The sequence below is a fragment of the Hippopotamus amphibius genome, chromosome 2 (genome assembly GCF_030028045.1).
Source record: "Hippopotamus amphibius kiboko isolate mHipAmp2 chromosome 2, mHipAmp2.hap2, whole genome shotgun sequence".
NCBI classification, from domain to species: domain Eukaryota; kingdom Metazoa; phylum Chordata; class Mammalia; order Artiodactyla; family Hippopotamidae; genus Hippopotamus; species Hippopotamus amphibius.
Window position 1 is genome coordinate 51484539 of NC_080187.1, and position 24943 is coordinate 51509481.

The 24943-nt window shown below is 35.7% G+C and overlaps 1 protein-coding gene across 2 annotated transcripts in view; it reads right to left on the minus strand.

Moving 5' to 3' along the window:
- Positions 1–15603: 15603 nt before the first annotated feature.
- Positions 15604–24943, minus strand: part of LOC130846387 (glycine receptor subunit alpha-3) — a 190886-nt gene continuing 181546 nt past the window's right edge. For both annotated transcript variants that reach the window (XM_057724600.1, XM_057724601.1), the window contains one exon: positions 15604–15882. In XM_057724600.1, coding sequence (XP_057580583.1) covers positions 15604–15882 — 279 coding nt within the window. The remainder of the gene's footprint in view (positions 15883–24943) is intronic.

Sequence of the window (24943 nt, forward strand, 5' to 3'; positions counted from 1 at the left end):
CATATTGCCTGTGTTCTGGATGACATCTCAAGGTCTGGGGATACCGGCTTTGCAGGGCTTCCTCCACTATTTAGTCCACTGTACTTATCAATAGCTTCTGTACCAAGTATTCTAAGAGGAGAATTCGTTCATGAACAGGAGTGCTCTCAACCCCATGGAGTTTATATTCCAGCAGCCAAGATTATTTTCATGATTTTCTCCATATCTTGATAATAAAACCTTATCACCTTAATTAATCCAAGTGTGCCTTTTCCTCTTGCAGTCTGAAAGAGTGATAAAAATGTTATCTGTTTCTATTTCATTCTCACATTATTTTAAAGTGTTTTTTATAAATATTAATGCATTAAAATTTCTTGATAATTCTAAAAGTATCTAAATTTTACAGAAGAGGAAATGAAGGGGAAAACAAGGTTTAAAATTTTAGCCTAAAATAGATGGTGCTGGTAGTGCCATCAACTACTAGTAGATACTGCAGCCAAGTTTTTAATCAGGAGGTCAGGTTCCAATGTTCATGATCTTAATCACTTTTCTTTGCTATCTTTTAAAATACTTGTGGTAGCATAGCCTTTGTGTTCTGAGTAATTACATTTATATGGGTATGATCCTTCTCATATAATACCTTGCATCTCCTCATTAATTTTCTTTTTCTGGAGGGCAGGTTTCTATTCAGTCTTTAACATATATCATCACAAGTATCTATAGCTAAGGGACTATAAACATTATGGGAGGATGCAGTGATAATGCTACTAGTCATGTTGGTCACCAGTTATATCAGAAGTTAGTAATTGCTCTTCCCTGAAATCTTCTCAGAACCATCAATCATTATAGAAGCACGTATTAGCACACACAGTAGTATCATGGTGAGTCACAGTAATTTTCAGGGGGATGTGCACATTAGCATATCTTTTATATGCCATTAGCTCTGAGTCACAGGGGTAAACTGACATAACACATCTTGCCTCCAGGTACTATAGTAATTCCTCTGAAAGATGACTTACATTGTTTGTTATATAATACCATACGATTCTCACCTTTGCAATCTCTACTGGCTCAGGTACAATTATTTTTTGCATCTTCTTTGGATTGTTTTATTCTGTGACATTGTGTGAAATGGTTGAAAATATGCAAATGCTTGAAATCCATACACAAAACCAGTTGACCTCACTCTTCCTCCTCAATTTGCAGCAGTGTTGACACAGAACACAGAGTATTATGTTCACACTAAATTACTTACAAACGTATTTTGAATATCATCTATTTTCTCATTTTTCTTTCAACTTATTGAATTTTGATGTAATTCACCACGATACCCAAATCTACCACTGAGGTTTTGGATATATATGTAGGAGCCCCATTGGAGCAACGTCTGTTGAAATTCAAAGTTGAACATATCCCGTTGGAAGTCACTAGTGCAAAAGGATTAAAATGTTTGAAATGCTGCAGGTGGCTTTCAGATTTTTTCCCTGAGATATGAAGCTGTTACCAAGGAAACCTTTTGCAAATGTTAGTAAATGTCTCACAACTTGCTTTTTCACATGTCCCCCTGGACTGTGTATGCCCCAAGTCCATTCTCCTGAGTGCTTCTGACAGGTTCCATCCTGTTATATTTATAAATATATTACAGCCCCCCAAAGAACTATGCAGAATTGTCTGGGAGAAAATTCTCCTGGTTTTATGTTCTGTGAGAAAACAACAAATAGGGGATCACATTGATTAGAAATAGTTTCAATGATTGAAAAAATCTGGAGTGATAGAGTTGGAGGGAATTTGGAGGAAACCAAATAGAAACACAAATTCAGCGATTGTAATGGTAACAATATATAAACTAGATCATACTAAATAATCTGGATAGTTGAAATCTTGATTGTTGATAATTTTGGGAACAGTATGATTAACAGATTAAAGTTTATTATAATAAAGTTGACTTTATTATAATAATATTTTCTGGGACAAATAAAAGAGCATTTTATATTTTAAGTGATCGTCTTAATCACATTGTTTACTATAAAAATTTGTTATTACATTTTGTGATCCAGATTCTCTTTTACTCTCAACTTCTGAAGTTCAAGTTCGTATGAGACCATAAATTCTGAACTCAAGAGATACCTGGCGCACTAAAATGCATTCTTTCATCAGTTTTGAAAAGGTAATTTAACTCTATCTAATACAGAGGGACATAAGCATAGGCAAACTAATATGCCATAGACTGGATTGGTGCTAGTATCTAGTCAGAATATTTATATTTAATTTTTAAAGGAAATTATTAGGGAAGCTAGGCTAGGAGTATTCTGACAATCCATTATATGCCACAATTTCTGCAATAACCAACATTTGGTACTTTGCTATAGTTCATTAATTTATTTATAAAACAATCATATATCGATTTATCACTTACAAGATAAGTGCTTGATGTTGAGGTTACAAAAATAACCTATGGTCCCTACTCTAAAGAATGCAGTTGTAATGGGAACGTGTGAAGAGAGGAGTTACTGTCGTGTGCGACTAGAGGCATGAATTGGGAGAACGTGTGTGTGTTCTGTTGGTCCTGGTCCTCATCAGCAGGCGGTAAAGAACATGAGTCTTGTACACGGGGGACAGCTTGCTTATGGTTTCCTGCACAGAGTGGTACTTACTAGGATTAGGGGAAGGTGTAGGGAAACACACCTAGTACTAGGTAGAAGGCTGTCATTTTCAGCATTTATAACAAAGGCAAATCCACATCGTTCTGGCCTTGAGCACTCTTTTCTCACACCTGTTTTTTTTTTTTTCTCACTAGAGATGACTAGAGAAAATTAATCTGGCCCAGATAAGTGGACTACTGATTGGCCACCCAACAGGTTTAGGTGGCTTTTACGTGGACCAATGATCTCATTAGTGTGGTGCATATTGAGCAGGACCCTGAACCTCCTTACGCTCCCCTAAATTCTAAAACCTGATGCTGACGTAGGCAGGTATAAATTTGGAAGAGGCAGACAACTTATTTATCTTGAAACATTTCAATGAAACTCGACCTGACGTTATTACAGTGGTTTCTAACTTGCCAGAAGGAGTCATATAAAAAATACTTTATTCATTGAAAATTCTTGTGATTCATTTCAACCGTGACTATGGTTTGAATTATGTGCTTGCTTTTCAGGTTTTGAAAATGGCAGTGAAGCAGAGTTTATAAACTGCAGCAATATCTTAAGGAAATTTTTATTAATAAATGTACAGAAAGTGAGAGTAAAATACTTTCAATCTTATACTGACCATTAAACAAGCAATAAAAATGTCATAGATCTATTGATGAACAAATACATACTTAAAGAAAGACATAAGGGTGAATAATAAAAAGCACAGAGGCTCCCAGATTAACTTTTTTTTTTAAAATAAATTTATTTATGTGTGTATGTTTGTATGTATGTATGTATTGGCTGTGTTGGGTCTTCAGTAGTTGTGGCACATGGGCTCAATAGTTGTGGCTCACGGGCTCTAGAGTGCAGGCTCAGTAGCTGTGGCACATGGGCTTAGTTGTTCCGAGGCATGTGGGATCTTCCTGGAGCAGGGATTGAACCCATGTCCCCTGCATTGGCAGGTGAATTCTTAACCACTGCGCCACCTAGGAAGCCCCCAGATTAACTTTAAAACACTAGTTCAATTTAAATAATTTCATGTTTGCTTTTTCCCCCTAATGCATGCTTCTATATATTAATATTACAGTTTTAGCAGACTTAGCATGGTATTTCAAGGCTGCTATCAATTCCTATGTTTTCAAATTATTCTGAAGTTGAAGTAGATTATCTGTAGTTTTTTTCCTTAAATTATAACTTTACCATGTACAATAGTGGTTGATTTACAATAGATTTTATTTTTCTTTGGGATGTCATAGAGCAGAGGTGAATAAAGAGACTTTATCTAAATGCTTTTCAAACCCAGGGATTCGTGCATGAGATGAACATTTTTATAGTCTAATTAAAATAGTTCTCCTTTATTATTAGATAGAAATTGAAATTAGACATGAAATTTATCCATATATTGAAAGCCAGAAAGAAACAGTAAAAGGAAACATCTAAATTAAGAAAGTTTTGTTTTTGTGGTTTAAGGAACATGATTAGGACACTATTGCTATTTTGAAAGTACAGATTTTAAATCATACATTGAATGAAGCAAATAACATGATCAATGGTTGGACTAAAACTTGGTCATCTCAGCAACATTTTAATTTCCCATCAATCGTTTCTTTTAAGTATTCGACATGTGGAGCTACATCTTCTACAGTATGAGTGGCCAGTTCACTCAGTCAAAGAAATTAAGCCAATCACACCAGTGTTTTAAGATGGAGGTTGTTCGTGTCCTGGAATGAAGGAGAGACTAAGAATCTTTGTCTTCTCTCCTTTCCTTTTTTGTCTCCACATGTAGCATCTCCAGCCTTTCGGCATCCAGTCAACTGTGGAAGAGTAAGTTGACAGGAAACGAAGCACAGAGAAGCGGAACGTGAATGTTGTGATGTAAATGATGATGATGACACCCCTGCGTAAGTTTTCTTACTTTCAGAATTAGTATATATCCTCAGCAGTGCCAGCTCTGTATTTATACTTCTTAAATTAGCTCAGGAGTGACTGCACAGCTCCCAGCAAGAATCCCTGATGAAACTGGAACGGAATTGGAAAAGAAAATGGGTACCAGGGCAGGTCTCCCTCTATAACACTGACATTTATCTTCTTTTTCTCTTTTCCTATTTGATACTCAATTTAACTTTATACTTCTTTCATGATATAGTTCTCTCAAACTTGACAGTGAAATTGTCTCTCCAGAAAGATGTTACTATTTATCTTGGAACTTCTGATCCCAGCAAACCAGGGCCCTCATCTCAATGTGAAGATCAAGAACAAGGGCCAAATGAGAGGGTAGCCCTGGCTTCAGTAGTCACTGGAATCCGAAACACAGGGCAAAATTGCCTGTCTTTAGGCTCCATTTCAGCACTTGTAACAGGAGGGTTTTGAGTAGGTTATCCCTCAAAACTCTGTTTAATAAAGTTGTTAAAGAACAGGCTTATACTGACTTGTGTAATTTATTTTCACTTTAATACACTCTTGTATGCCAAAATATTGCCCTAAATCATCACTGACATGACACTTAAAATTCCCAAACCGATGGGAGGGAGCCATCTCGTGGTTTAGGCCCAGTGCGGCTTACATTTAGAAGAGAAAAGAATGTGTAACCTTTGAAAATATAATAAATAACAAATATAATATTATATATAATATAGTAAATATAATAACAATATAATAAATAATAGATACTTTATGAATGTGATCTAAAGTATTAATTTATAGGTAATTAAAAATTCATTTCTGGGTATATAGCACATAGGATGTTGTGATTTATTTTCTTATTGAGTGTAGATGTTTCAGTAGGTACTGAGTTAGTAGTTGTAATGCTTACTGAAGATGTCAAAGGGGTTTGGGCCATCTCACTTAGGAAATAATGCAAAAAACAGAATAATGATATTAAAACAGACAATTGTATATTGCCTTTATATTCTATAATTACATTTCTGAGTCATAAGAATCAAACATGTTGATCAGTTAGAGAGTTAAACATGCTGATAATGGCACGTGAGCTCATCATATTTTGTTGCTTAAGAATACAATGTATAACATACTAAAAGGTATGCATGTTTAGCATAAATAACACCAATGTTAACAGTTAAAATATGCTAATAATATTAAATACTATCACATCAATATTACTATTTAAAGTTTTCTTTTAGAAACTAAGTTGTATTGTCTGTTTAGGTGAATACCTCATATGAACATATTTTCCCTTGGTGTATTTCTTTATATAAATAAAATAACATCTTTTTTCATTTACCCCAATATTTTCATTGTTAACTCTCACAGACAGTATGAAAAAAGATATTTCGAACGTAACCAATTCAGCATCAGTAAATGGGTTGTGATTTTTTTAGATTCAAAGTAAACTATAGAGAATATATTATTTCCATTTATTTCTCATTCTTCCTCTTTCTCATTCAACATGGAAAAAAACTGAATCAATAACCTGAATTGGAGAAATATTTTAATTTACTATATGCAACACATCAATTTAAATTCCATAATGTTAGAAAAAGTTGTCTTGCGTAGAGATTAATGATTGCTCAGAAATGTACTAACATAAAGTGTGCATGAAATAAGGCTCTTGTCGACGACACACGGTTCTTGCAGATATTTTCTTCCTTGCTTTGCTTCTGAACGTGTAGGAAGCTTTCTTGTTTGCCGCCCCTTGAGGTTTCTGTGGCCTAATCAGGAGGGACTTGAAAAGATTTGTTGATGGTCATGATGGGAACAAAAGAAGTGCCCAGAGATCATATTATTGCCAGGTAGACTTCAGGGGCCTATTCTGATATTTATTAAATACAATGTAATAGATTAAAACTATATTTCTTTCAAGGGATTTAATAATCCATCATACACCTTCTGTCAGCAACTTTCTGGTAACTAAAAAAAATATACCTATTCTTTTGGATTTTCTACTCTGTTTCAAATAATTTGGAAATTTGAACAAATGCACTTTGTTTCCTATTTATATTTCATTCCATATTTTTTTGGTTCGTCACTTAGCAACTGCAAGGGTAGACTTTGAATGACCTTGCATACAGCAAGTATTTCAAGCTAGGTCCATCCGTATGAAATTACTTTTTTGCAGAAAATTAACTGTTTCAAAAAAGACCCCATAAGTCTATGAAGACAACTATTTCTGTAACTAGTTATTTAGAAGTCTTTTATTTATTTATTTATTTATTTATTTATTTATTTATTTATTTATTTATTCCAAAGAAAACTGAATCTGACATCATCTCAAAAGATTGAAAGAATGATTTTTTATGGATGACTAAAGCACAGAGACCCATTTGGAAGACCAGGAGCCATTAGGCTACACAAGCGGATGTTGTCATTTGATTTCTAACTAGGATTCATTGTTTGGAGAACAAGTCTTTAGACCTTCATGCCTCATGTCGCAGCAGGGATGGTGACTGAGCCCAACCTGCAGTTCCCAGTGTCCTGAGTGGGCTTTTTAGAGCAGCACACTGTTGGGTAAAGACCACCTACTGAGATAACTTGATAAGACAACACATGGGGTCAAATATAAGGAAACAGAAAAGCAAAATAGCTACATGTTTATTGTATACCATAGTTCAGTAACTATGGTCTCATTCCAATTTAAGTTTTCCACCAATGGGTAATTAACAATGTAAATTGTATAAAATTACAAACAAGGAATATATATGGAAAATAAGTTTATCAAGGGAAAAAGCAACTGTCAGCAAGAGTAAGTTGGGATAAAATACCTAGAGAAAAATAATTAATTTAGCGATACTGAAGATGGTGAATAGAACGAGAATAATGAAAATATTTAAAACCATAAAAATACACATTGATTTTTTAAAATTATAGCTTACCAATAAGCTATGCACTTTATGCTTATTCACATACATTTCAGTTAAGCATCTTTCACCTATTGATACCTCTAGTGCTTGCACTTGTAAATGACCTTGCTTGAATCTAGGGCAGCATTTCAGTCTAGAGTTTCCACTGACATTACGGTATGAACCATTCAAGTGCAACTCAAAAAGTTAGTGAAGGCCAGCTCATCAACGAAAACACAATGACAACTTCGCAAGGAATTTCCGATCTATCAGTTTTCCTTATCCCTGTGCAGCCAATAAATACATAAAGACATATAAATTATAAATACTCCAAAAATGAGAGTCAAGTTATCATAGACCATACTGCAGTAGTTTCTTAAATTTCCTATACATTAATTTTTCTCTTATTTCTTTATCAACTATTATACTATCACTAAACTCCAGCCTAATTGTGTAAAGAAAAAAAGTGCCTAAATTCTAAAAAAAGAAAAAAAAAGACCAATATTCCATTTTGAAGTGGTCTCTACATGAAAGTTAAGTAAAAGTGGTTTATTCAATAAACAGATTTTAAGGAAAAGTCTTTCAAACAAAAATTATAAATACAATAATGTCAAATCATTTTTCTAGATAGTAACACATCTTCTCTCATTCTATTCTGAGTTGAAAAGTTCCATTCACCAGCCTCCTTACTGCACTTTTCCTATAATAAAATGCGTATATTAAGGCTTCTCTGAATGATATATCACTGGGTTTGTAATCTCGACATAATAACTCCCATCAGAACAGAAATGTATCACCTTTGTCAGGAAAACAACATGACCCCCTGATAAAATTTGATAAAATGGGACAAAAGAATTATCCATATTCTTGAAAAGTGTTAATTTTTATTGTTTTTGATCAAATTATCTAGTTACATGATAAATACCATATACTGTACATGAGTTACTGACTCTGATTCGAGAATTTGTTACTTGCAGAACTGAACTAAAGATAATACAAAGAGAAACCAGTTGATAAAACCATGCATACAATTTTAAATATATTTTCAGCATAGTTTCCTGAAAAATATGACATCATCTGGACCGGAAGACGGACATCAGACTCAGGAAGATATGTTTTAAATCTACAGAAAAATAATTAACACCATAGAATAGCAATACTTTTTTTGGTAGTCTTTTAAACACCTTGGCTCACTGATAAAAATCACTATATATGACATTACAATAGTACATTGAAAATATATGGCACATTTTCTTTTCATTTTGTTTTCCACAGCAGGTTATATAATATTCATAGAAGGGCAGCCTACTTCACTCTCTTTTCCCCCAGTATCATCATCGCTCATACATTAAAATATAAATTTAAGGAAAAGCCATTGCATAATTCATAGAGATGAAAGTGAAGGAGTGCAAAATTATTCAAACATGTTCAATACAGTCTCATGCCCGAATCCTTTCCTGGCTTTTGACCCACAGCTCCTTACTCTTTGTTTACATTACAAGCCAGGCTGGAGACAGAATATGTAGAGGGGTTGCCAGAAGACACCTTGGCTAAAACCACCCCAGAGAAAAATCAACTATTAAAATAAAGCAACTTCATTCATTATATTTTTATTATAGCTTTACTTTACAAATATGTTTGGCTGATAGTTTTTTTTAATCCATATTATTTTGCAGGGCTTTTAATAATAGCTTCATATCATGAAATACATTGTTAAATACTTAACTTAAAATTATTGCATCATTATAGAAAGACGTTTAAACTTACTGCAAATGATTTACATAGACATTTTTATCGTTTCTACTTATTGGCATAGGCAATTTTATATTTCATTATTTTATGAACCTGGAATGTAGCAGGAGTGGTGAAGATTCTGACATTGGGAGGGAAGCCGAACTGAAACAGCTGAAAGGTTTATTTTTAATTTTAAGAACATAAATGAGAAATAGCTAAAATGACTTTGAAGAAAGAAAAAATTATAAAGCTTTCAGTGTTAAATCGAGTATTAGAAGAATAGGTTTGTGTATGTTCATGTCAAATGTTCTCACTTGTGGAACTCTGTCAATAGCAGCATTGACGTGTATACACGACCAAATGTAAAATGGATGGCTCGTGGGAATCTGCCGCACAGCACAGGGAGATCAACTCGAGGCTTGGTGATGACCTAGAGGGGTGGGATAGGGAGAGTGGGAGGGAGGCTCAAGAGGGAGGGGTATGGGGATATATGTATACATATAGCCGATTCCCTTTGTTGTACAGTAGAAACTAACACAACATTGTAAAGTAATAAAGATCTGAAAAAAAAAATCAAGCCAAAAAAACAAAACAAAAAATCAAGAATGTCATGCTTACTCTAAACATACTGAATTCAGCACCCAGAACAGTGCCAGGTACCTGAAAGGTGCTTGAGGAATATTTGTTGAATCAATGATTGAATTATAATCTCTTATGCTGAACACCAGCATGTATACATGTTTAAAAACATGTGTAAGGAGTTCTGATGTACAGCGAAGAATCAGAATCACTATTTTTAAAAATAATACTTTACCATCTTTAAAATCCTCTTATTTTGTTTATGTGTGAACCATAAAAAATACTGAGAAAACTGCCGGTTAAGACACCATGAAATCACCCAGTAGTACTAGTTATTACTGATTGTCTTTTTGAAGAACTGTTTTAGTCATTCTTCAAAGACAGTCCGAGCAGTGTCTTAGAATTCTATCATTAATAGTTGGAGAAAAATTTGATCCATAGAGCTTTGTTCATGTGTTGTTGAGGCAAAGTATTCTGGTCTCATACACAAGAAATGGCCAAATCAAATGACTGCACCGCTCATACTTCCCACCAGGAATCACTGATGTTGCAAAACACATCACAGAATTGTGGACATTTGCCCAGAAAAGTTGACTTCCTTTGCATTTCCAATTTGAAGAAATTTACCCCATGAACACCATATAATGATAAGTGTGTGTGCGTGTGTGTGTATGCCTACGTATGGGTGTGTGCGTGTGTGTATGTGTGTGTGTTTAAGAGAGGGAAAAGGAAAGAGATGAGGGCAACATAAAATGGTAGAAGAAAAATATAAGTAAGAGGATCCTGGCAACTGGCTCAGGACTCTGTCTTTTGGGTTGATTTCTGGTAGAAGCTTCTCCATAATACTTTCCCTGCCCTGGTCATTTTCCAAGCTTAGGCGGCTATACTTTACGCATGGGCTTTAAGCATCCTGGTTATCAAAGAATATGCATCACTCTACTTTTTAAGTAATTAGAACAACAATTAAAGTTAATTAAATTAACACGATTCCTATTGTGTGCTACTTGTTTATTCGCAAAGAATTTATATAGCAGTGAGAATAAAATGGGATTGCTATATTTTATCACTCTTTGTAGTACATGAACCAGAGAATAAAAACCAATGCATCTGCTGAGGAAGATTGCTATGGTATTATGAGTGTTTTATTTGTATTCAATCAAGAGGGAACCTGTGTTCATATACGCTGTATTTTCTAAAATGTTTAATGGAAAAGCACCCACAAACTGTAATTCTTCTTATCATTTTTAGCATCCCTTTAAAATGTTAAAGAGATGATAAATTTTAATGTCTAAAATATGTCATGGAAACTAGAGATGGTGACTGCTTAGTTAAAGGTTATTATTCAGTGATCATTGGAATGGACATGATTAGATACAGTAAGTAATTATGGAGGCATTGTGGTTGCCATTGTATTCAAAATTTCAGTCTTTTATAGAATTCTAGTCTTCATGGTCTTACCTACCCACTGTATGTTGTTCAGATAGATTCAGCTAAGGAAAGAGGTCTTGTCAAAAATATTGGAAAAACTACACCAGAAAGTCCTTTAATTTTGTTTAATCGTTAGACAATTCTGCATACAGTTTTAGGAAATCTTGAAATTTGTCACTTTAAAAAATTGTGCAATTTTTGCAACTAAATTCTTCTCTGACCTGCACATGATGCCAGAGAGTTTTCATAATCTGTCAGAGCTGATGGTGCTAAAAGTTCCAATACTCCTGTAATAGCATGTAACTCAGTCCAAAAACCAAGGACAGGCAATAAAATTATCTAGTTCAAAACCTGAATACCCAAATGAACAAGCAAAATGTTGTTATCATAATTGTGCTTAATAGATAAGTATAATTCAAAACAAGCTTGCAATTATAAAGGTACAAAAACTATTCTGTCACTAAGACAATTTCCAACTAATCCCCTCAGTGAACTAAGATAATTATTAGTGCATAGACTATATTTCCATTGATGATATTTGCCTTGGATAGACTGTTAAAATTAAAATGCCTTGAGGTGAAAACTATACTTATTCTCCTAATGTGTTTCAATCAAGTTCATTACTTTGCAGTCTTCACCTTATCAGCATTAATGAATACGGATGGACTATATAAAAGTTAGTGCTATGTCCTTGGAGTGGTTTGCTTTTCTTTCCTAGGTCAGCATCAACTAGATGAGAAATACAGATGGTATATGCTTGTAAATTTTGAAAGCTTTTGCTATTATCTATGTGGCCAGGTCTGTGAAATCTATTTTAGAATCGGATACATGACCTCAAAGATTGTTAATGACTGATTGGTCTAAGAACTGTGGCTTATATTCCGTCTGAGTTTCATTCTGAGAGGCCTCTAAGTGGTTGTCAGGGCACACCTGAAAATGTCAGTATTGCCAACTTCCTACTTTTAATATTGAGAGTATTTTCTACATTTACTATTGGCAAGTCCCATATTTCCTCAAGTCCATTTCATGGAATGTGTACTTTACAGATGAAAGAAAAATTTAGCCAATGTAACATTCAGTCTTCCAAAGTGACTAGCAGGTTGAGGTATATCATGTTAAGAGTAGAAAAGTATAGTTTTTTAAATGGGATGAAACACATTCAGAAAAGGGAATGTATAATATGGAGAATACATGTATTTTTCTTTTAAAATCATAACCACTTAAGTTGCACAGAGTGCTGAAGTAGTTAACAACTTGCTCTCTTCTGTCAAACATGTGGGCTTATTTTTTCACAGTTTTTCCCTAAAATTTCCATTATCTTCCTTAAGATCCTGGGAATTTATAAACCCAGTGTATGTATCCATATTTTAGGGACATACAGATTTAAAGCATTTATAATTCAAAATTAAAGTAAAAGTTGTTAGAATATACCCATAGACTAGGAATTGACTATAGGATAAGATAAATAGTCCTAACAGTCCCCTAAATACAGCAACTGGGAGTTGGATGGGCTCTTCAGGTGAGTAACTTATGGAGAAACATTCAGGAAGTATGGAGCACTTTTAAAGACTTGGCTTTTTTGCTTCTGCAGTAATTTTCTGGAATCTATTTTAAATAGCAAAGAAAGTTCTAGGTCCTTACTATAGTTGAACTCCAATTCTAATAGTTGGGAAAGAAAAAGAAGGATGGCACGTATATACTGAGGTACAAGGTTTCCTAAAAATTCATATGGAACCGTAGATATCAATGGTTGAGATACATAATTGTGAAAAAGTGAAGTAAATGGCATGTAGAAAAGTTACAAACTTTCTAATGTGACTATTTCAAAATGCTTCAGAATATCCACATTAGAATTCCAACTTATGTGTGGTTACTCAGGGTATATGCACACATTTTAATTTTCTTACCATTAATAGATTTCTGGTTGGTTTAATTTGAAATATTAGGGTTTGACACAGGGCTTATTTAGGCAAATACCACCTTGGGATGTTAATTACAATGTAGTTTTCCCATTTTAAAGGGTCCATAAGAGTTCATTAGAGGGAGTAGATTCCTTTAAACATTTTGGATTCAGCTATATTTGTGATGTCACTGTTGGCCATATGAGTGAAATGTCAGAGTATTTTCTTAGTGTAGTGAGACAACGGTAAGTATATATACCTAAGCAAAGTGTCATCATTTTGAGATAGAGAGATTTCTACCATACCAATGCCCCTGCTGAAAAAGTTGTTCCGTAGCTAGTATTTTACATTCCAAGTTCCAGGCTTAAAAAAGAGACATTTTTAATATTCTCAAATATAAAAACAAGTGATGGCCATAAATTTCTTTGGGGGCATAGGTTCATTGTATTTCTGATTGCTTTTGGCAGAATTCACTTAACTTAAGCAATGATGAAGAACTTTAAAAATAAGATGTGTGAAGTATAGAAAAATGTATTCAAGTATTTCAGAGACACATTGAGACAATGCAGTTTATCATTAATTCAAACCAACTAGTTTATCCTCAGAGAACACCAACAACATATCTCGCTCTAATCTATCTTTAATACAAGAATATATTTCCATGGTTTTGGTTCATACAACCCCCAGTGAAGAAGGACATGTTTAACTTTGGGGTGCAGAGTCCTCAAAACAAGCAAAGTACATAGTAATAACTTCTTTCAGTTGTGGCATTTGCATTTAATGCCAAACATTTTTCTTTCCTAATAGTGTTTTAAATTAATTATAAAGGCGGGGAATTTGGTCTTTTACTAACAAAAATTGCTAAACACACATTATTTTTTAAATTTTTTTTTTAAAACTACAATTAGATAGACCAAAGTTCAATAACATTGAGACATTTTAGCTTTAAATGGCAGTTCTTGCTTTTAGTTTGATAATGGTTAAAGGTCAGAAAATAGTACTGTTTGTTTCAAGAACTGGCTTATTTTTCCCTCTTAAATCTGAGTTAATCATTTTCTTAATGGTTAAACCTTTCTCTGTCAGTAATTTGGTACGAGTTTCCGTCTAGCGAATCTAAACAGTAATTAAACATTTCTAAAAAACTACTAGAGCTTTTTAAAAATACAACATTAATGATAAAAATAATGCAAAAATAGCAAAACTGGAAAAGAAGCAGAGTCTGGTCCAATTTAATCTAGAACTCTATCATATATTTGCACTTAATTACGCTGCACAAAATGAGTTAATGCCCCATTGTAGTTGAAATAATTCCATGGGGTTGCTGATAAATTTTAAGTAAAAATTTTATTTAGAATTATTCACATATAGTGGATGGCTTATATATTGAAATAATCAATTCAGAAATACAAAATAATCAATCCTCACTTTGTAGAAATGACTTATTTATATAATTTAGAATTAAAATCTTCCCTCTTTACACTTGGAGCTAGGAGTTGGAATCCATAGAACTTTGATGGGAAATTTGTTCTCATTAAAAAAATCTTTCTAAACCCATTTTTGTTTTCAGGAAATTCATTTGTATGAAAATGTAAATACTTTAATCCCATTGAATTTTAAAGTCTCCTTCTGAGCTGAAATATAAAATTCTTACTGAACTTTGTTCGATTATATCAAAACAGTAAACATAATTACTTACAGACAAGCAACTATTAAAATCTAACAAAACAAAGATGCTGGCTTGAATTTTTCAGTGTTTGGCAATAATTAAAAATACATAGCTATAACACTTTTCAAAAACAATAATGTTTTCAGTATATCTACGTTCATTCATAGAGATATAAAGTCATGAAAAGTAGATTTTGTATATAATATGATCGCTTAGGCCATTAAAAAAATTTCCCAAGAGGGAAATTTAATATTTAAATAATTAAATTTAGTATCTAAATAGTAAAAGTTTTAAATTTCAATCTTCTACTTGAATTTTTAATTACCTAAGTTGGTTCTATAGTATTTGTATGTAAAATCTTCTATCACTCTTGAGTTTCACTCTGAATTATCTGATCATTTTCCTATTTTGTAACTACAGTATAAGAAAATATTTTAAAGCCTCAAGCTATTGATTTTTTATCTTCAACATTTCCCCTTTCTCCTTTTCCAAAGTTTTCTGTGCAAATTTTACTTTTGTGATATTTAATATTGAATTAAAAATCAAAGAATTCCAAAGTAGTTTTCACATGTACTATTATGTGATGTCATATTACATACAAACACATTGACAGTAATACTTCCACTTGCACGATTTACTGTGAAAGAACAGATAAATCTTTAATATGAAATAGAATCCCTATAATGTATATACATGTATATATTTTGTATCTATTAAAATAATCTTAACTGCCTCATGACTTTGCATAGCAAATCATAATAATACCTTTCCATATGCCACTTGCACACAATGGTCATCATTTGTGCACCATACACACACACACACACACACAGCAAAAAACCTTCCTTCTGAGTTGACAGTTTGCACACTTGCACACCCCCAGAGACTTAATCTTGTTGCTGATGAATATCCTCATGCCTAAGAATTTTATAGATAACCCAGTAGAAAATATTAAAAATCAAAAAGGCTAATGGGAAGCAGGCTCGGGAGATGGTGTCAATCTTCTTGGCCCGGTCGATAAAGACCTTCCTCATTTCATCTGGGCTCTTCGGCATTACCTGGACAGGATGGTTTGGGCCCTTTGGGGTCACACCATCTTTTGTTTGCAGACAGGGTCCCATTCCATAGGCTGTGAAGCTGAATCGGCTTTCTCTTACCTCATCATCCTGTCATAAGAAAAACATAAGAAAGCACTTAAGTCATAGAACAGGGCATGTACAACAGGCATTTCAGAACTGTAACTTAAGTTTTATCATAACAAGTAACATTATTACAATGAAAGGATAAAGCATATAAACGTGAGTTGCTTTTCTTTCCTATTCAAGTTTTATTGATTTATCTTGCTGTGTCATACAGATATGTCCATTCATTGAAACTCTCAAGTGTTATGTTTTAATGGAAAAACAATATTCTGGTATTGTCTACATATTGCTAGAATATCTCAATAAATTAAGCAAGAAAAGAATCTATTTGGATATTGTTATATATGTTCATGTACTAGATTTTTTTCACATCATGTGTTTAAATTGGTACATATATAATGTCAAAGGGAAAATACCAGGATCATGGACTGAATTTTTCTCTTCATGGAGACAAATATTTTAATGCTTGTTTCCTACAATTCCATGTTACTTCATTGTGAATACAGTTTAGATTGACAACACTGCTTGGTCATTGCTGTTCTCACTTGACGTTTTATACTAACCCATTTGGAAGACTATCAGATGGTCAGATATTCTAGGTTCATATACTATTACTTTTTAGGTATATTGGTTTAGTTGAAATTATGAAGGAAACGTGGCAGAAGTTTCATGTTAAAGAAAATTATAACTTATCATGTTCTAAAAAGTATTGTTATTTTTCTCTAAAATGTTGCAAACTGAAGAGAATTCTCCACATATGTGTATGAAAAAAACCCCAAAATTTAAAGGAAAAATTACTTAATAAAAATATGATAATGAAATGTGTTTGATAGGAAAATATGGTATTTAATCCTTTATAATGAAATTCATTAATGAATAATTTAATTTAATGTATTTGTTTAGAATGTAACAGTAGATAACTGCCGATTAACTGGATTTTTTTTGCTACTAAAATTGAATATTTAAAAGATGGCATCTTAAAAAGTTGTTCCATGTCAATTCTTATGAAAGTACTTTGTGATGGTAACCTAAGAGTTAAAGGTAACTAATTGGCTCAAACTCTTCCAAATTTATTTTAGGTCTGTGATAGTACAGGCCTAATGAACAGTATATTACAAAATATGAAAGTGAAAAATAGAAATTTAAATGGATTCTAAACTTGAGAAGATGATCAAAGTTGATGTAATAATGTATGAAATAGTTTTTTTGGGAATTATGAAGTAAGGCAATTCCACCTGAAAAACAGAAACATAGAATTATTGGCACAATCTCAACTGTAAAATGTATAAGCAATTGAATTTTGAGGAAACAAGTCTAAAATTAAAACTGATAATCCAAATTACATGTAAACGTTGCAATCTTATAAAAATTGGAAATTGATTTTCTAGTGGTCTTTAATAAGGATGTTCATTTATACTGCCAATGTTTTTAGCTTCTATGGAAATGTTAAGGCTCAATAACTGTTTCCTTTGAATCTTCTTTATCTTTATGGGGGAGAAATTGACACATCACTGTATAAGTTCAAGATACACAGCATGATGGTTTGAGTTACACATATTGTGAAATGATTACCACAATAGGTTTAGTGAACATCTATCATCTCATATAGATACAATAAAAAGAAAAAAATTATCTTTGTGATGAGAGCTCTCAGGATCCACTCTCTTGACAATTTTCCTCTCTATCAAACATGATATATCTTACAGCAGTGCTAACAGTCATTGTATTGTACATTATGTCCCTACAAGTTATTTATTTGTAACTAGAAGTTTGTATCTTTTAGCCATCTTCCTCCACTGACCATCTTCTCTTCCAGAGAACCGAATATTTTCAAACCTTTAGCGAGTCCCCCACATACACACATCTCAAAACAGAGAAAAGCCCCTGACAATTTAACATATGTCATGAACAACTCTCTTTTTCTCAACTGTATCTTTCCAGTGAACTGTGAGTAAAGGGTTAACACCAGGCCTGGCTGCTGAGGACTGCAGAGAAAGACCTGGTTCTTCCAGCATCATTTCCTTGAAAACAATGGCCTTAAGTTAACAGGAATGTGGAGTTTTCTCCCTGTACTGTGGTACCTGTCCTGGGGGAGCTGTTCAGTGGCCTGAAGCTTGGGGCAGGGGGAGCAGGGGTGAGGGGTGGGGGGGTGGGAAAAGATGCTCTTGAGTGGCTGGCGGGCCTCCACAGGAGATGAAGATGCTGTGTCTGGCATGTTGCCTGCCTCACATGCTCCTAGAGGGCCAAGTAAATGCAAAATTAGGTTAAGGCCTATTGTGTGTGGAGGGCCTGATTGATAGTTTGAACCCAAAACCTCAGTGGTGGTGACAGAAGGTGATGTGGCTTTTAGATTCTTTTAGACTCAATGTGTCTGAAGTTTTTGGGAGAGTGTTCTGATGAGAATGTGATCCTGATCCTCCCAGGGTTTGAGGTAGCAAAAGCTCCACTGAAAATACTGGAGATAAATCATACTGTTGGGATATGGATGACACAGACATATGCCCTGTTGAACTGACAGATGGATGATGAGTGAGATAAAACTGAAGGGAAACAGGGTCATAAGACTGAGGGGAAAGTGGCTCAAGATACAATTAATTCCTTATCTCCTATTAATTGATTATCTTTGTTTAACTGAAACCACTTGGGGGAAAGAGAAACCAGAGCAAGTACATCAAGCCCCTTGCCAGCCTGTGCTCACGATGAAAGCACAAGTCCAGTGGGGACTTGGAGGGACACTGCATTTTGTCTTGATGTCACTCCTCTGTCACCCCAGGCAAATGACACTGGAAACTAGTGACTGCAGTGCAGCCCTGTCCAACAGAAATGTAATGTGAGTCACAGACGACAGCCATGTGTGTAATTTTAAATTTAAGCTTTACATTAGCTACATTTAAAAGAAAGAAGCAAAGTTAACTTTAGTAGTACATTTTCCTTAACTCACTGAGACCTACATATTATTCAAACATTGACTAAAGTAAAAATTTTAGGGGAAATTTTGCATTCTTTATTTCCTATTAAGTCCTTGAAATCAGTGTGCATTTTACATTTATAACATCTCTCAATTCAGACTCCATATGTCTAGAGCTCAACAGCCACATGGGGCTAGTAGCTACCATATGGGACAAAGTAATTAGAGTGTAAAGAAGCTGGGCCACTTTGCTGAGAAGGACCAGCAGATATCTGGGCGTTTCATGCTTTTCAGGATCTTTAGGTTAATTGACATAAGAGCTGATATTTTTTCTGCATGCAGCTGAAAAGTAATGTTTGATGTGAACGCGAACTCCTAACTTGCTGCAGTGTTGCTGTTCAGGAAATTGCTGGCAGGTGTATAATCAAGCGCCCTTTTGGAGTGGGTGAAGCCTGGGGTGGTGTGACTCTATGCTGAGAAGGAAAGCAAACTGTTCTCCCTCTACTGTGCAGTGGCTCTGCCCTGTAGAAGATGCAGCTCCCTTAAAGGATGTATCAAACCAAACAGAAATTAATAATAATAATAATAAAAATAAATGAGCCTCCCCAAACCATATGCTCTGACCTAAACTCTGGTAGACACAGTGGTCTGGGGAGTCCCCCAGGCCTGGGTTCCCGGGTGGCTCTCTTTTGGGGAAGGCAGGAGGGTATATACAATTCATGGACCTGTTTACTCTTGCAGCTGACATGCTGGGTTTCACTGAAGTAAAAACAAAATCTGGGCCATTCAGAAGAAAGAACTTGGCCAGAGGAGACTCTATCAGCTCTCTTTAGGTGGCTTTTAAGACACAGAGTGAAAAGAGTGAAAATTGACAGGATTCCTAAGAAAGACTTCCTGACACGCTGTCGCCAGCTAGGAGGAAGGAAATCTGTTGTAGTTGCAGCAGCTGCTTCCCTTAAGGAACCCTGTTAAATCTGCCGCTTTCATCTCAGAAGTTAATCTGGTGGTGCCAATGGGAATGCAAACAAAAGGCTCTGAAGTGGTGGCTGAACTTACTCCACCTGCAAAGACACAAAGAAGCCTGCCCCCGAAGGCCAGTGTCTCCTTGCCAAGTGCTGAGTGGGGTCCCAGGCTGTGCCATGGTTAACGTATTAATAGAATGGCCGGGGGTGGTGAACACAGCTCTCTGGGATTGTGGAAGCCAGTGAACCATCAGCAGTAAGACAAACGAGAAGGCAATATTAAGAAGCTGATGGGGCAGAGGAGGCGGCACAGTGATGCTGTGTTCACAGGTGTCATGATCATAGGGAAAACTTCAGATAGGAAAATAAGGGACTAAGAGATATCCAGTAGGTGGTATCACCTTTGGCTAAATGTATAACTGGAAAGGATGTAACACATGGATGAAGGACCTTGCCATTTCTGGCTTGAGCCTAATCTTGGGCTGCTGTTCCTTAGCCCAGTTGTAGTTGGATGTCCGAAAATGGGAGCCCTTAGAGTTGCCTAAACCTTCCTCTGTAGTAACTATGAAACAGCACAAGATTCCAGGGAGGTAAACAAAACTCAGCTGTGATTAAGGACATGGTGGCAGCAGGGGTGCTGGCCCCTTATTATCTCTGGAATAGTCCTGATTGGACTATGATAAAAAATAAGTGGGTCCTGCAGGCTGACGGCTGACTACTTGGGTTCACTAAGGAAGTACGCCCAACAGCCTCTACCAGGGTGGACGTGGTAAAAACTGTTTAGGAGTTTCAGGACAAAGGAGGCTGGTGCTGAGCTTTGATCCACTTGGCTACATCTTTCCTTTCAATCCCAATCTAAAAATAAACATCAAGCACAGTGTGTCTTCATGTCAGGTAGACCCAATTGTCACCTTACTGTTGTCCCTTAGGGAGATCTGAATTCTCCAACATGTTGTCATAACCTGGTTGAAAACAGTTTGGTCCAGATCATTGTCAAAGTAAGTTGGCTAATGATAAATGAGAATTTTCCTCTTAGAGGAGAAAGTCAGGCAAAGTTTGGAAAGTGTAGTAGCACATGTGACTAGGTAAAGCTTACGATTCAGACTAGATCCAGCCAAGAGTCAGAGCCCAGTGCCATCCATGAAGTTTCTCAAATATCTTGGATAAACCACTAGAGACAAGTCACAAACAATAAAGGGTGCACTGCTGTCTCTCCTGGATCCCGCTGAGAGGAGAACAGCTTGCAGCACTATTTGAAATTTGGCAGATACATTTCGGGTTTCTGTTGGTCACAGTGCGCAGAGTGACAGAAAGAGTGAATTTTTTTTAAAGATTTTTTTTATATGATGTGGACCATTTTTAAAGTCTTTATTGAATGTTTTACAATATTGCTTCTGTTTTATGTTTTGTTTTTTTTGGCTGTGAGGTATGTGGGATCTTACCTCCCCGACCAGGGATCGAACTTGTATCCCTGCACTGGAAGGCAAAGTCTTAACCACTGGACTGCCAGGGAAGTCCCAAGACAGACTGAATTTGAAAGGGGAACAAAGGCCAACTGTGAGACATCGGAGGCAGGCAATAACCAAAGCTGCCTCTCTGAGACCGTAAAAGTCATTGACTGTAGAGGCATCTGCTACTAAAACATGCAGACTGGAGTTTCTGGGAAAAGTTCAATAATAGCACTCTAAGGTGCCTGCTAGGGTTCTACACCAGAAAACTCTCTGATGCTGTGAGCAGAATAATCTATTTGAATGACAGCTCTGGTAGAAACAGTCCCCAGACTGAAGGAATCTGAAGGGCATCAGACTCTATTTAGGTCTAAGATAACTACCATGTCATGTGTGATGTCCAAAAGGCATTCCCATCCAACTTCCTTGATAAAAATGAAAATGGCATATTCAGGAACAAGCTAAGGGGAGTAATTTGGGTGAAGTACATCATATAAAAAGGTAGCCTTTTGGCAATGGACCAGTGATGGAATCTACCCAGAGTGGTACGAACCTCATTTTTCTCTTCCCACTGAGGAAAAACAGGCCCCTTGATTCACCAGTGGAAACTCTCACATGGATGGTCAGGACTCAAAGCATTCCGGCAGTGGAATCAGTAGATAAGTCTACACAATGGGCTGATTTGAGAAGCAGTGAATGTGGCAGCATCACAAGAACCGGTTTCTGATCTCAAAGCTATAGCTGGCTATTCAAAGACCCCTGGGTCCTGGCCAGTGGCCTTGCCTTATGGTCAGGAAAATGGGCCCTTGTTAAATGGGCAATTAAGAACATTCCAAGGTGGCAGATGCAATTCCTTATAGAAATTCCAGGGTAGAATTAAATTAGGTCATGTAGTCCCCATCTAGTTGCTGGCTCAGAAGGGAACTCCAGTGCCAAGGCAGATGTCTTGGATTGGCCTTTGATGTAGTCATGGTGGTGTCCAGGACATGTAGCAATGAACAGAACATGTCCCTCTGTGGCCAAATGAAGCCACTGATGTGGTCAGAGCTTGTCTGGAATATTAACAAGATAAAAAACTGCTTGAAAATTGCCTTTGGGTTGAATCTCCTGAGGACAAGAGCTAACACATAGCTGGCAGATGGGATACTTAGAGTCTTTGCCCAAGGTTCTTGGAGGATTCAATGGATTTTAGCAGAAATAGACAGTCCATATTGGGCTTTATGTACACTGTAAAAGCTGAAAATACTATTAATGACTTGGAACAAGCACTTTTATATCAGTCTGAGCCCTTGGAGAACGTCTTTGGATAAAAGAACACATTTACAAATGGCTAGTGTATACAATGGCCCAAGAGTACAACATAGTAAGGGCATGTCATAACCTATCAACTCACAGAGCAGTGGTTTAAACAGAAATTGGAATAAGCAATTAAAACATTACTACTAAAGACAGGGTGGCCAGGACAGGAAGGGCTGGTTGGTTCACTGGATGAGTGCACAGACCATGTGGGCATGAGTGACAGTAAGGGGAACACCTGTAGAAAGGTTCCAGTTTCTGGTGGTGGAAATGTGGGAGAGTGGGGAGCAAGGCTGTGACTTAACTCTGTCTTTCCCACCACACAGGTGTTTCTTTTGTATTACCTGATATCATGGTTTGGGGTCCACGATTGCATTTGTATTTTCTAGTTGAAGGCATCATTGCTACTTATGATACTGTATCTTTTTCTTTAGACTAGAAAGCCATTCAGGCCCCCTGTGGGTGAGGGAGCTGAAAGTCCTGTGTGCCTGAGTAGCTGTAAGCCCTCCCACTTAGATGAAGACACGTTACCTGCTGTCTCTCCTGCTTTTTATCCTACTGTAAGGCAGAGCAAATGACATATGAGATTAAAACTTATTTCTGTCTTGCAAGTATAACTGCCTCCTCAAACCTGTAATCAGAGCCATGGAGCTGCACTGACAAAACCACTTTACTCTGGATATTGTTTTTGATAGAAAATGACGTCTTTGAACAATTTAAACTTCCTCATCTTCATACAGTATCAGTCCATCAAAAAAGCTGGCAACAACTTGTAAAATGTGCCTGCAGTAATGCCGGTCCAGACGAGGACGGTATTTCTCACACTGTGGTCCACGTTAACAGCTGTCTCAGAATCACTGGGAGGGATGGCTGAGAGCCAGTCTTCCGAATCTCAATCGCAGAGGCTTGTACTCATTAACATTTAGGTTGTCGCAGGAATCTGCCTTTCCCAGCTGTCTAGGTGATCATAATACACAATTTGTAGAAATGGAAACTTCCAAGAGGCACAACACAGCTGTCCTAGTTAGCTTGAATTCATGGTGATGTAACATTTTTTGAATTTCTCTAACACCTTCTAATTTAAATTTTAAGTGGTAGTTTGTGAAAACATGCTCTGTCATGACTTTTGTGGTAGTATTGAGGTATCATTTTATTTTTTTAATAATTCCTGTTTTTAAGTAAGTCTATTCCTAGGAGAGGCTATATGTAAGGCTATTTATATGACCTGTATCTTTATTCATTTTAAAATTTATGGCACACCTAGGAATATTTTAGGAATAGACTTTGGACAACTACATTAGATAATGTGATTTGGTGCAGTATTGTTTTCAAAAGCATGTGGAATGCTATTTCACTAAGAAATATATCACCAGTGGCTTTCCTATTAATTTTGGAGGTGAAGAAATAGAAACTTTCAACTTCAGTAAAAATATTTCCCTTATTAAAATGTCTCATTTAAATATTTTTTTTCTTGGAAATGGTCATAGAAAGCAAGATGTTGAAGGACACTTGTTCTAAAAAATGAAAATAAATTGGGTATCTGCATTATTTTAAGAAAGTATGTGCTATAGGAAATAGTTTTCAAATATTTTATATAGTCACACAAATATATTTTGTGGTCCAATTTAAAATCTGTCTCAAGATTGACATTCACAATGCAAATATTTTATCACAGTTAAGCAATTCCATGGCCTCATCATTTATTTCCAGGAGTCTGGGTGGTCTTAATTAATTAATTAATTCTCAGATTCTTGGTTTCTTATTCTAGGAAAAGAAGACTATAGCACTACATAACAGGTATTTTTACAGCGAGAAAAATACAAACAACCCCTGATAAGGTACTCAAACTGTTGCTATTGTTTCATTAATATTTTGTTTGTTGTAATTGTATTGTCTGCACATCTCATAATACACAATGTGAAAGAAAAATACTATAACAGCTTGAACAATTTTACCATTAGGTGTTGTAAATCCACAGAAACTAAACAAGCACTAAAGGTCTGTGTAAAATAGACCTACCAGTTGCTGACTCCCTAGATGGCCTCGCACTTGTATATGTTTCACTAAAAATCAACCGACAGCAAAAAACTAGGAAGATCACTTGGCCGCCTCACTGTCTTACTGTTGCAATGGATCGGCTTTGCTATTCAACTGCTGGGATTCTTGCAAATCTAATTCCTGCAATCAAGGAGGCTTTAGTGTTATAAGTATGTTCCGTGAAACAGCACAAATATTTGGTGTGAACCCATGAGATGAGGCAGGTGGAGTCATCTCATTTCTTCAGCAATAGGATCTCAGCTCTACTGGACCAGACTCCAGTCTGTACTCCAGGTAGTCAGAGGATGAGTGAAGCAAGGACCCTTGGACTCCAAAAAAGATCTTATGATTTTTTTTAAATGACTGGACTTTGGGGATCTTTTTGAAGGGCTGCATTTAAAATAATAATTTTAAGCATGAAGGGCTGTATAATA